This window comes from Dendrobates tinctorius, unplaced genomic scaffold (genome assembly GCF_039654945.1).
Source record: "Dendrobates tinctorius isolate UK_male_01 unplaced genomic scaffold, ASM3965494v1 ptg000250l, whole genome shotgun sequence".
Classification (NCBI taxonomy): domain Eukaryota; kingdom Metazoa; phylum Chordata; class Amphibia; order Anura; family Dendrobatidae; genus Dendrobates; species Dendrobates tinctorius.
The window spans coordinates 26,331,240-26,344,629 of NW_027361917.1; the positions used below are offsets into that span (position 1 = coordinate 26,331,240).

Sequence of the window (13,390 nt, forward strand, 5' to 3'; positions counted from 1 at the left end):
CACTCTGGCTAGACAGGGATACATTTAGGGTGGAATAGGGCCTCTTCTACTATGAATCATTTCATATTGATATATTTTCGTCTTTATTTTGAATTCTCTTTTCTACTGGGACAATAACGAGTCATATAGCCCAATATTTTAATTTCATTATAGGGCTATGCACATTGTTATGATGTACCCCTTATGGGTGCTATCCAGTACCTTTTGATTATTTTATTGTAAATCTTATTTTTGTGGTTTATTTTCTCAATATTAGCACACGTGATCTTTTATAATAATTTATTGACGTATAAGGTTTTAGAATGTATAGTTCAGTGATTACATATACTGTGGTGTGGAACTAGACCTAGTCTGAACACCTTTTGTCTCCTCCATCGCTTGTGTACATAGGTGACATGGCACTTCTGCCATCATTATTTAGATCATAGTATGCATGGACGTCACTCCCGTGAACAAGGCTCAGATTCCAGAACAAGCACGTACACTTTCGGTCCTGTGTCAGGAGACAACTGCATGAAGTATTAGATCTTCACATTTCCACGTCATTGGTACAGTCCTTACCTGCATACTAAAATAGGTCACAAATCACTGACTTGGCATTTACAGAATGGGGCAAACTGACATTCAGTCACTGGAGCAGAGCGGGTGGCATATACGGGCACATGAATGGAAGCAATGAAATCCAACAAGCAGAACCACTCAAGTTTCCAAGTCTGAATCAGCACAATGGGGACAGTACATATTTTTTTGGCTGATTTTAGCCCTCCACCTGTCAAAACGAAAAAAAAATACTATTACTAATTTGGATGTATAGTTTTTTGCAGGGCTGGCTTCTTTTGAAAAGAGGTTGTCCTGATAAGACATCCCTTTTAATAACTGGCCTATTATTTGGCATGTTAAATACAGTTGATGAAGATACCTACTTTGTTCTAATTTTCTTTTGCTTTGTAGGTAAAGTTCATGAAAACGATCCCAGGCACGGCCCTCGTAGAGATGGGCGATGAGTATGCAGTGGAAAGAGCAGTGACTCATCTCAATAATGTGAAGGTTTTTGGGAAGAGACTTAATGTTTGGTAAGACAGATCAGATTATGTAACTTGCATGTGCTATGTTAATTAATCTAGCTAAAAATCCTCATCTTGAGATCCTGCATTTCCTTCCTAGGCAGCTCACACCCACTTACAATATGTTCATGTTTGGATTTCGGATACAAGATGAGAATGTCATTCTAATACGTGCAGTACAATTCTAATTGATGCTTCTGAATACATCGATCTTATTGAACATTTTATGTAGATTATAATTGTGAAATTTTTCTTTACAAACAGAGAGTTTGCATATACTTCTTTTATACTGATTTTTGTATGACTGTTTCCTTCCCACTTATGTCTAAATGGGAAACATAATGGGTCAAGTTGACAGTAGGAGTGGGTCCTACTACTGGGACTGAGCAGCATCCTGAACTCAGTTTCATGGTGCCACAAGAGAGAGAAAAAATGTATTCACAAGCCTCTGGTCAATTTTCAGAAAAAAAGATCATCCACAACATTTTGCATAGAATGTAATAGCACTGCAACCTCTGGATTGCTTTTGTTTTAGATACTAAAACTATAGTTTTAGATACTAAAAGCCGGGCCGCCGGATCCGGCCTGCAGCCGTGACACCGGATGTGTGTGCGGCGTCTGATAGGGCTCAGACATGATTATGGGACAAAACCGGATCCGGTGCTGGATCCGGTTATGAAAAATTTCGCCGCATCGTGCCGGATTACAAAAACCGGATGTGTGAAAGAGGCCTTAAATGGGTTGTTTGGTGACAAATCTTTTATTCATGGGATAGAGTAGATGATAACTTATAGATCAGTGGAGGCCCCAGTCGTGGCCCCTGTCGATCACTAAAATGGAGACACTTTTATTACCTTAAAGATGAAGTGGCAATGCACATACTTGACCACCTTCCATTATTATTTTTTTTTTTTATGGGAATGTTGAGTCCCTATTGAAAATGAATGAAGTGGTGGTCAAGCATATGAACAATCTACTTTCTAAGGGAGTTAAAGTACTTCATTCTATTGTTGATGGGGATCTCAGCAATTAGACCCCTACTTATATATGTCATTACCTATACAGTTGATATGGAGATAATTTATTTACACAACCTCTTTAAATAAGCACTCCTTCGATCAAAGTTTGTATCTTGTTAATATATTAGTGATCTTATTATACAGCGGTGTGTTCCTACAATTGCTCATTTTGCCTATCTACCCAGCTAATTCTTATCTTTTCTCTATGCAGAAACAGGAAGTCTCTTATCCCTGCATGTATCATTCCCCTCTTAAACTCCTGACCCTGCTGCTTCCCTTCCCCCTGCCAGCTACTTTTGCAGTGACTCATGACTCATACAGGGAAAATTGACTTCCTGTTTTAGTTTGTCTGTTTTTAATCACATGATGTTATAGACCTAAAACAGAAGAATTAACTGGTAGAAGGGAAAATGAGCAATTTTAAGTCCACAGTGTTATTTAATATGATTACAAAATATTAAAAGGATAAAAATTTTGATGGGAGGAGTTCTTCTTTAAAGTTCAGATCTCTGCTGGTTTCCATTTACCAGACAGCAGTTCATTGTGGATCCTACATGAACTTGGCATTTGGTACGGTTTGTAGAGAACCAATGTGTTTTTTTTTTTTTTTTGTATTTTCAGTTTTACTATCATGTAGCTAATATATTTGTTGTTAGTTTATACGGCAAAAAATAGTAAACTAAAAACTCTTAATTTCAAAAGAAAAATAAATCTGATATCTAATATATAAAGCTGAATGTGTATGTATGTGTGTATGTCCGGGATTGGCATCTGCACTGTCGCAGCTACAGCCACAAAATTTTGCACAGTCACACGTCTGGACCCCGAGAGCGTCATAGGCTATGTTGTGAGGCGAAATTTTAACCCAGCGTGTTCCAATTCACCAAAAAATTTGGCCTATTTTTCTTATCATTTCTATGGTGTTATCGTCCTTCTGTAAAGCTGAAAATAACACAATTTATTACCGTGCCAACACAGACCACCCTTTGACACAGACTGCAGGGGGAGCCCAGTATCACATAGGATTAGATACATGGCTCAGCAGTCAGTATCACACATGATAGGATTAGATACACAACTCAGCAGTCAGTATCACACAGGATAGGATTAGATACACAGCTCAGCAGTCAGTATCACACTGGATAGGAATAGATACACGGCTCAGCAGACAGTATCACACAGGATAGGATTAGGTACACAGCTCAGCACACAGTATAACACAGAATAGTATTAGATACACGGCTCAGCAGACAGTATCACACAGAATAGGATTAGATACACAGCTCTGCAGTCAGTATCACACAGGGTAGGATTAGATACACGGCTGAGCAGTCAGTAACACACATGAAAGGATTAGGTACACAGCTCAGAAATAGGATGTGCCAAAGAATTCCACTCATTCCATCTGATTTTGTTTTTTGATTTTAAACGCTTCCAGTTTCCAGTTCAACTGCTATTTGCAATGTCCATTAACAATGCTCAGGGACAGTCCTTGAAAGTAGTAGCGATCGATTTGCAATCTCCATGCTTTTCTCATGGTCATCTTTACGTGGTCTGTTCAAGAGTTGGAACTGCCAAAAATCTGTTCATCTTTGCACCGAAAGGAAAAACCAAAAATCTTGAATGAATTGAAAATAAAATACTATCAATACTTGGGTAATCGTTTAGTTAATTTGTGTTGCAAATCTGTAGTGTTGAATATATGATGTGAAATGTTTTTATGTGCAATATAATCATTATAATTTGTTATAACTAACCACAGTTGGTTACTATGCCCAGGCAAAGCCGGGCTCTTCAGCTAGTTATATATAAAAAAATATATTTATAGGGAAAATATTACAACGTACAGAGATGAATTTCTTTTTTTAAGCTGAACTAAGGCCCCCTTCCCACTTTTGTTTTTTTTTATGTTCATATGTAGTCTGTTTTTTAACCCCTTACTGCCATCAGACGGAATAGTGCGTCCGATGGCAGTATCCCTGCTTTGATGTGGGCTCCGGCCGTGAGCCCGCATCAAAGTCAGGACATATCAGCTGTTTTGAACAGCTGACATGTGCCCGCAATAGGCGCAGGTGGAATCGCGATCCAAACTCTGACAGCGGCATTTAATGTGCGCTTCTGGCCATTGGGCCGAAAATATGCGCACCGCTGACTCCTGTCACGTGATCGGGGGTCATCGGTTCGTCGGAATAACAATCAGAGGTCTCCTGGAGACCGCTATGGTTGTTGATGCCGGATTGCTATGAGCGCCACCCTGTGGTCGACGCTCATAGGCATGCAGTAATTCTTCTACATAGAGGCGATCTGATCATCGCCTGTATGTAGCAGAGCTGATCGAGCTATGGCAGCTTCTAGCCTCCCATGGAGACTATTGAAGCATTCCAAAAGATAAAGAAAAATGTATTTAAAAATAGAAAAATGTATTTAAAAATATTAAAATAAATAGTTCAAATCACCCCCTTTCGCCCCATTCAAAATAAAACAATAAAAAAAACACATACAATTATTTGCTATTGCCGCATTCAGAATCGCCCATTCTATCAATAAAAAGGACGAACATGATCGCTAAATGGCGTAACGAGAAAAAAATCAAAACGCCAGAATTACGTGTTTTTTTGGTCGCCACAATATTGCATTAAAATGCAATAACGATTATAATGTGCATTCCGTCATCAGATGTATAGATGGTGGAGCATTAATGAGTCAGATTGAGATTGTTAGATAGTGCGGACGACTAATATGTCCACCATGTTCAAATACTACTGATTCTAGTTCTTTTATGTTTATATGTTGATATATTGTCTTATCTGAAAACAATAAAAAAAGATTAAAATAAAATGCAATAACGGGCAATCAAAAGAACGTGTCTGCACAAAAGTATCATTAAAAACGTCTGCTCGGCACGCAAAAGATATGCCCTCACCCGACCCAAGATCACGGAAAATGGAGACGCTATGTTTCTCGGAAAATTGCACAATTTTTTTTTTAAGCAAACTTTGGAATTTGTTTTCACCATTTAGATAAAAAAGAACCTAGAAATGTTTGGTGTCTATGAACTCATAATGACCTGAAAATCATAATGGCAGGTCAGTTTTAGCATTTAGTGAACATAGCAAAAAAGCCAAACAAAAACAAGTGTGGGATTTCAGTTTTTTTGCAATTTCACAGCACTTGGAATTTTTTTCCCGTTTTCGAGTACAGGATATGCTGAAACCAATGGTGTTGTTCAAAAGTACAACTTGTACTGCAAAAAAATAAGCCCTCACTTGGCCATATTGATGGAAAAATAAAAAAGTTATGGCTCTGGAAAGAAGGGGAGCGAAAAACGAAAACACAAAACCGAAAAAGCTCCGGTCATTAAGGGGTTAAGGACCGTAAATACGGACATACGCACATCCATTTTATTCAATGGTGGTTCACACAAGGCATGGTCTATGTGAAAAACCCGCAGATATGTCAGGGTTTTTTTCGCAGCAGTGACAAAATGTGTGCCGCGCACATGCACACGGATGGCATCCGTGTGTTTATCAGAACAAAACGTACCAGCGCCTGGAAGAAGCGGTACAGTTTGTGCTGATCCCAGGCGCTGGCTTCTGAAGGCAGCTCTCATCATTGTTGCTTGGTCTCCTTGACATCAGCGCGACCAGGCGACAATGATGGGAGTTGTATTCGGCACCCGCTGTGTACTTTGTTTGAAATTAAAAAAATGGCACAGAGGGAAAGCACACGGCTGGAGGCTGATATTAATAATCTGCGACATGAGACAATACCCGGTAAGGTTCCCAGGCTATTAATAACAGGCCACAGCTGTTTGCTTAGCCTTTGCTGGTGAATTTGTGGGGGGGGGGGGGGGACCAAAAAAAAAAAACATGTAGGGTCTCCCTATAAATTCAAACCAGCAAAGACTAAACAGACAGCTGTAGGTTGATATTAACGGCTTGGGAAGGGGCCAGAGATATTGCACCCATCCTCACAGGCTACCAACATCAACCCTCAGCTGCCCCAGAAACTGCACATCTGTAAAATGTGCCAAATCTGGCGCTTAGCCTCACCCTTCCCTCTTGCCCAGTTGCAGTGGTAAGTGGGGTAATTGGGTTGGGGTTGATGTCCGCTTTGTATTGCCAGCTGACATCAAACACAGGGATTAGTAATTGAGAGGCATCTATAAGACCCCCCCACTACTTACTCCATAGCAAGTTTCGAAATAAACACACAGCAAGAATAAAGGAATAAAAAACGGTCCCGCGCCTTAGTCCATTTCTGCTACATCTTCTTTTCAAGCTGAACGGATGCTTGATGCTACCATTCAGGCTGAAAACCAGGAGACCCTGACCTGTTGAGGAAGCAGCTTCAGTGACGAGCGGTGACGTCATAGAGGTTACCGCTAGTCGCTGAAGCTGCGTTCCCACTCTCAATTCACTGAGAGCCAGGACGATTAACTGCAGTGACTTGAATGAGATCACCGCTAGCAACGTGAGAATCTTCTCATGGCTATTTCTGTCACAGGACTATATTCACTGTCTGTGTAGTGTTGATTCCGACTGCACTAACAGAGCCACATAAGGAGGAGAGGCCGAGCGCGCTCATATATAGGTTTATATGATTTGAAGAGTGATTTCTGAGTATATTCTGACAGGACTCCTTGTGTGAGTCCCGCTTACTCTGCCCACACACAAATACAAATTAAACGGTCATTATGTGTGTGGGTGGAGTAATCAGAGCTTCTTGGATTCCTGTGAGGATTTAATTTGCTTTTTGCTCCATAATCCTGCTCCGAAAAAACCGCTCAAGACGTATTCATGTCTATACAGAAAAAAAGACCTACAGCTCATATGTTCAGGCTTTTGTGTGGCTTTTAACTTTTGGCATCTTTGTGTATAAACTGTACATTGTCCTCAAGGCCCTCATTCCTCTTGGCATCTGTTATAATCTATGTGATTATTGTTATGCTGTAATGTATATTGTCTGTACAAGTCCCCTCTGAAATGTAAAGTGCTGCAGAATATGTCAGCGCTATAGAAATAAAATGTATTATTATAATTTTTATTATTATTATTAACAGAAAACTGCTAATGACATGGGGGCGGGGTTACACCAAGCAGTTGACTTAAGGTACTGTCACACTTAGCGATGTACCAGCGATATGACGCGGTCAGGATAGCTGGTACATCGCTAAGTGGTCGCTAGTGAGCTGCCACACAGGCAGATCTCACCAGCGACATCGCAAGGGTCGGGGGTCGCTACTTACCTGTCAGACTAGGTGATCCTGACGTCCTCCCGCCCGCGTCCATGCTCGTCTCTCCACAGCAGGAAGCTGACGATGAGAAATGGTCCAGGACGTTCTCGCGCGATCAGCGATAGCCAGCGGGGGAGCGGTCGGAGGTAAGTATCAGACATAGTGATATCGCTAGCAATATCGCTATAACGTCACAAAAACCAGTGACGTTATAGCGATATTGCTAGCGATATCGCTTAGTGTGACAGGCCCTTAAGAGACATAAGACACCTAGTTTTCTAATGATAATCTCCTGCTGATAAAACACTGATTTTATTGAAACAGCAACATAAAGCCTAGTATGTGACACGTCAGGGTATCTGCTCTTACATCACGCTGCTCTTGGATTGCATAACAAAAAAGATAAAAATAAATTTCCTTTAAAGTTCCCAATTTTATTTGTCATTAGTGATCAGGGAAATGTGATATTTTACCTGATGGTTCGATCTTTTTTTTTTTCCCCCTTATTTCCAGTGTGTCAAAACAGCACTCTGTTGTTCCAAGTCAGATATTTGAACTTGAAGATGGTACAAGTAGTTACAAAGATTTTGCAATGAGCAAGAATAATAGATTTACTAGCGCAGGCCAAGCTTCCAAAAACATAATCCAGCCGCCGTCTTGTGTCCTTCACTACTATAATGTACCGTTAAGCATGGAAGAAAGTATCTTCCAGAAGGTAAGTTATGTTTGGAATATTTTGCACCAAAATAAAGTACAAGTCAACAGTAAGTAATAAAAATGCCTTAAAACTTTCTTTCTCTCAATATTCAGGCATGTGGCAAATATTAATAGTTATGGTAATCCTAATTGACCTAAAATGGGAAAGGTTTATTCTGATTTCATGGTAGATATTGAGGAAAACATGCACATGTGTCTTTTTATATAGTGTATGGAAACTTCTGGTTTCATCTGTAGCTTATCGAGAGCCAATATTGGTTTGCTGAGGACTCCTCACAAGGAGCTTTAGTATGTTTGCAGGCCAAATCGATAGTATTGATCTAGTGCACCAAAATATAGGATAGCCACTAGTAATACATGAATCAGTATTCGTAATATTCATGTTGGTCTTTGTTATAAAATCGAGAACATTATCAATTTTCTGTGTTTTCTTTCTTCATACAGCTCTGTGAAGATCACCAAGTTCCAAAGTTCATCAAGTACAAAGTATTTGATGCCAAACGTAAGTATGAGCCAGTATTGCTTTCATCATAACACAGAATATTACATTTTATAAAAATGTTTGTAGTCTTAAAATAGATAGCTATTGTTGTTTGTTTTTTTTTCACTACATTTCAAACCCTTTCCACCAAAGGCCAGTCTTGACGTGCATGACAAGGGTCCATTTTTCAAACCTGCGGTTATAACTTTGGAATTCTTTTTTTTCCATTCCTAGTGATTCTGAGATTTTTTTTTTTTTATTTTACATGACGCGTTTTACATTGTTAGTGTTAAACTTAGATCGATATTTTGCTCTTGTTTTTTAAATCTTCTGAAGTTTGTTGAAAATGTTCAAATATTAGCAATTTGCGTACTTTTTTGAGTCTTTAAACCATACGTCTACTTCACAGTGATGCAATTTTTCAAACTTGCTTTTATTTTGTTAGCTTAAAAATGTAGCAGCAAATTTTCATTTTCAACAAAGTTTGCAGTCTCTCCCATATGCGGCAATACCCCATATGTGGTTGATACTACTATTTGACCACAACGCAGGGCTTGAAAGGGTAGAAGCGCTAGTTGATGATTTTTTTTTTTTTTTGTAGTGCAAATTTGGCTCAAATGGATTGTGGACATCATGTCACATTTGACAAATGTGACCCCATTATTTAAATTACAACCCTCATGGCAGTCATCTAGGGGTGCCGTGAGCATTTTTACCCAATAGGTGTTTCACAGAATTTTATAACATTGGGCTGTAAAAATAAGTTATTTTCCAATAAAATGTTGTTTTGGCCCCGAATTTTTCATTTTCGCAAGAGGTAAAAGGATTAAATGGACCTCACAATTTGTTACATAATTTCTATAGTCTGAAATAGCACAAAAATCCTCCAATAATACAAGAAAACAGCAAAAAAGAAGAGCGGTTTACCCGTCCAAGCCTCCAGACAAATGCACATCAGGATGCAGTGGACCCATATAATTAAGATGGCAACACAGGTGCAAGAATACCGATGAGACAACCGCTCACAGTCTACCAATACATGGAGGGGGCGGTCGCTTGGTATATTGATGCACAAAAAAAAAAAAAAATTTTTTATTTTAATTGTACATCAATATACCAAGCAACCGCCCCTTCCATGTATTGGTAGGACTCTGCTCTGCCCTCAACAGGGCAGAGCAGTGCGCCTGCGCAGGAGCCACGACAGTAAGGAAAGAAGAGGACGGCATCGTATGAAGATGGGAGGCGCCGGACCGGGCAGCAACACCCCCCCCTACCCCCGGTGAGTATAATATATTTTTTTCTTATATTTCAGGTTACATTGGGGGCTTATCTACAGCATTACAGAATGCTGTAGATAAGCCCCTAATGTCGGTGCCGGCAGCTCATATTCGAAAAAAGGGGTGACAGATTCCCTTTAAGAACAATATATTCCATGCTGTTATTCAGTTTTGCACTTTCAGTTATTTATTACCATTATGGATCTTGGCTATGGCTTTGATTTTTGTTCCCTATTTAAGCATATATATTGTATGTCATTTACAGCATCATCAAAAACTTTGTCCGGTCTCCTTGAATGGGAAACAAAGACTGAAGCGGTTGAAGCACTCACAGTATTAAATCACTACCAAATCAGAGTACCTAGTAAGTGCCGTTATGTCCTTAACCCCTTCACCCCCCAAGAGTGGTTTGCACGTTCATGACCGGGCCAATTTTTACAATTCTGACCACTGTCCCTTTATGAGATCATAACTCTGGAACGCTTCTATGGATCCCGGTGATTCTGACATTGTTTTCTCGTGACATATTGTACTTCATGGTAGTGGTAAAATTTCATTCAAATAACTTGCGTTTATTTGTGGAAAAAAATGGAAATTTGGCGAAAATTTCGCCATTTTCCAACTTTGAATTTTTTATGCCCTTAAATCACAAAGAAACGGCACACAAAAAACTTGATAAGTAACATTTCCCACATGTTTACTTTACATCAGCACAATTTTGGAACCAAAATTTTTTTTGTTAGGAAGTTATAAGGGTTAAAAATTGACCAGCGATTTCTCATTTTTGCAACACCATTTTATTTTTACGGACCACATCAGATTTGAAGCCACTTTGAGGGATCTATATGATAGAAAATACCCAAAAGTGACACCATTCTAAAAACTGCACCCCTTAAGGTGCTCAAAACCACATTCAAGAAGTTTATTACCCCTTTAGGTGCGTCACAGGAATTTTTTGAATATTTAAAAAAAAAAAATAAATAACTTTTTTTCACAAAAAAAATACTTCAGGTTCAATTTTTTTTATTTTACCAAGGGTAACAGGACAAATTGGACTGCAAAAGTTATTGTGCAATTTGTCCTGAGTACGCTGATACCTGATATGTTGGGGGGAACCACTGTTTCGGCGCATGGCAGAGCTCAGAAGGGAAGGAGCGCCGTTTGACTTTTTCAATGCAAAATTGGCTGGAATTCAGATCGGACGCCATGTCACGATTGGAGAGCCCCTGATGTACCTAAACAGTGGAAACCCCCCACAAGTGACCCTATTTTGGAAACTAGACCCCCAAGGAACTTATCTAGATGTGTGGTGAGCACTTTGACCCCTCCAGTGCTTCACAGAAGTTTATAATGCCTGGGCATGAAAATAAAAAAATCGTATTTTTTTCCACAAACATGATCAATTAGTCCCCAATTATTTTATTTTCCCAAGGGTAACAGGAGAAATTGAACCCCAAAAGTTGTTGTCCATTTTGTCCTGAGTACGCTGACACTCCATTTGTGGGAGAAAACTACTGTATGGGCACACGTCGGGGCTCGGAATGGAAGTAGTGACGTTTTGGAATGCAGACTTCGATGGAATGGTCTGCGGGTGTCATGTGCGTTTGGAGAGCCCCTAATCTACCTAAACTATTGAAACTCCCCACAAGTGACCCCATTTTGGACACTAGACCCCCGACGGAACTTATCTAGATGTGTGGTGAGCACTTTGAACCCCCAAGTGCTTCACAGAAGTTTATAACGCCCAGGCGTGAAAATAAAAAAAATCATTTTTTTCCACAAAAATGATATTTTTGCCCCCAATTTTTTATTTTCCTAACGATAACCGGAGAAATTGGACCCCAAAAGTTGTTTTGCAATTTGTCCTGAGTAGGCAGATACCCTACATGTGGGGGTAAAACACTGTTTGGGCGCATGGCAGAGCTTGGAAGGGAAGGAGCACCATTTGACTTTTTCAACTCAGAATTGGCTGGAACTGAGATCAGACGCCATGTTGCATTTGGAGAGCACCTGATGTGCCCAAACAGTGGAAACCCCCAATTCTAACTCCAACCCTAACGCCAACACACCCCTAACCCCAACCCTAGCCCTAACCCCAACCCTAGCCCTAACCCCAGCCCCAACCCCAGCCCTAACCCCAACCCTAGCCCTAACTCCAACCATAGCCCTAACCCCAACCCTAGCCCTAACCCCAACCCTAGCCCTGGCCCTAACCCTAGCCCTGGCCCTAACCCTAGCCCTAACCCTAATGGGAAAATGGAAATAAATACATTTTCTTTTAATTTTATTATTTTTCCCTTACTAAGGGGGTGATAAAGGGGGGTTTGATTTACTATTTATGGCGGTTTTTATGTTTGGCAGCTGTCGCACGCTAAAAGACGCTTTTTATTGTAAAAATAGTTTTTGCATCACCACATATTGAGAGCTATAATTTTTCCGTATTTTGACTCACTGAGTCATATGAGGTCTTTTTTTTTTTTTTTTTCGCTGGACGATTTGACGTTTTTATTGGTACCATTTTCGGGCACGTGACATTTTTTGATCGCTTTTTATTCCGATTTTTGGGACGCAGAATGAACAAAAACCAGCGTTTTATGAATATCTTTTGGGGGGGTGCGTTTACACCGTTCCGCGTGCGGTAAAATTGATAAAGCTGTTTTATTCTTCGGGTCGGTACGGTTACAGCGATACCTCATTTAGGTCGTTTTTTTATGTTTTGTCGGTTTTATGCAATGAAAACTATTTTATATAAAAAGTAATTATTTTTGTATCGCTTTATTCTGCAAGCTATAACTTTTTTATTTTTTCGCTGACGATGCTGTATGGCGGCTCGTTTTTTGCGGGACAAGATGGCGTTTTCAGCGGTACCATGGCTATTTATATGCGTCTTTGATCGCGCGTTATTGCACTTTTTGACGGTATGATAATAAATCATTATTTTTGCTTCGTTTTTTATTTTTTAAGGGGTTCGCTAAAGGGGTTAACTAATGGGATAGTTTTATAGGGCAGGTCGTTACAGACGCGGCAATACCCAATATGTGTACTTTTATTGTTTTTTTTTGTTTTTTTTTTATTTAAAAAAATGGATTTATTGGGGGAATATTTTTTTTTTTTTCTAATTTATTTGGCGATTTTTTTTAAAATTATTTTAACACTTTTTTTTTTTAACTTTATTACATAGTCCCAGGTGGGACATCACTGTCCTGTGACAGATCGCTGATCTGTCACATCACAAATCACTGTGACAGATCAGCAATCTGTCACAGGCAGTTCTGCAGACTTCCTCATGCCTGCGCTTTGCAGGCACTGAGGAAGTCAGCTCCCTACAGGCCCCCGAAGGCCCCCGTCGCCATCTTGGATTCGGGGGCCTGTAGGGAAAGAGCCCCCCGCAGCAACGCTGCACATTGCGCTGCCGTGGGGGGCTCAGGGAAGCACGGAGGGAGCCCCCTCCCTGCCGATGCTTCCCTTTAACCCCCGGTACACCGCGATCATGTTTGATCGCGGTGTGCAAGGGGTTAACGTGTCGGGGGCGGTCCGTGACCGCCCCTGACACATAGTGCCGGGTGTCAGCTGTGATAATCAGCTGACACCCGGCC

At 40.2% G+C, this 13,390-nt stretch overlaps 1 protein-coding gene across 1 annotated transcript in view; it reads left to right on the top strand.

Moving 5' to 3' along the window:
- Positions 1-13,390, top strand: part of HNRNPLL (heterogeneous nuclear ribonucleoprotein L like) — a 116,949-nt gene that overhangs the window by 85,439 nt on the left and 18,120 nt on the right. Inside the window, exons 9-12 of the mRNA XM_073557583.1 lie at positions 952-1,073; positions 7,833-8,034; positions 8,481-8,538; positions 10,060-10,158. Of these exons, the coding sequence (XP_073413684.1) occupies positions 952-1,073; positions 7,833-8,034; positions 8,481-8,538; positions 10,060-10,158 (481 nt within the window). The remainder of the gene's footprint in view (positions 1-951; positions 1,074-7,832; positions 8,035-8,480; positions 8,539-10,059; positions 10,159-13,390) is intronic.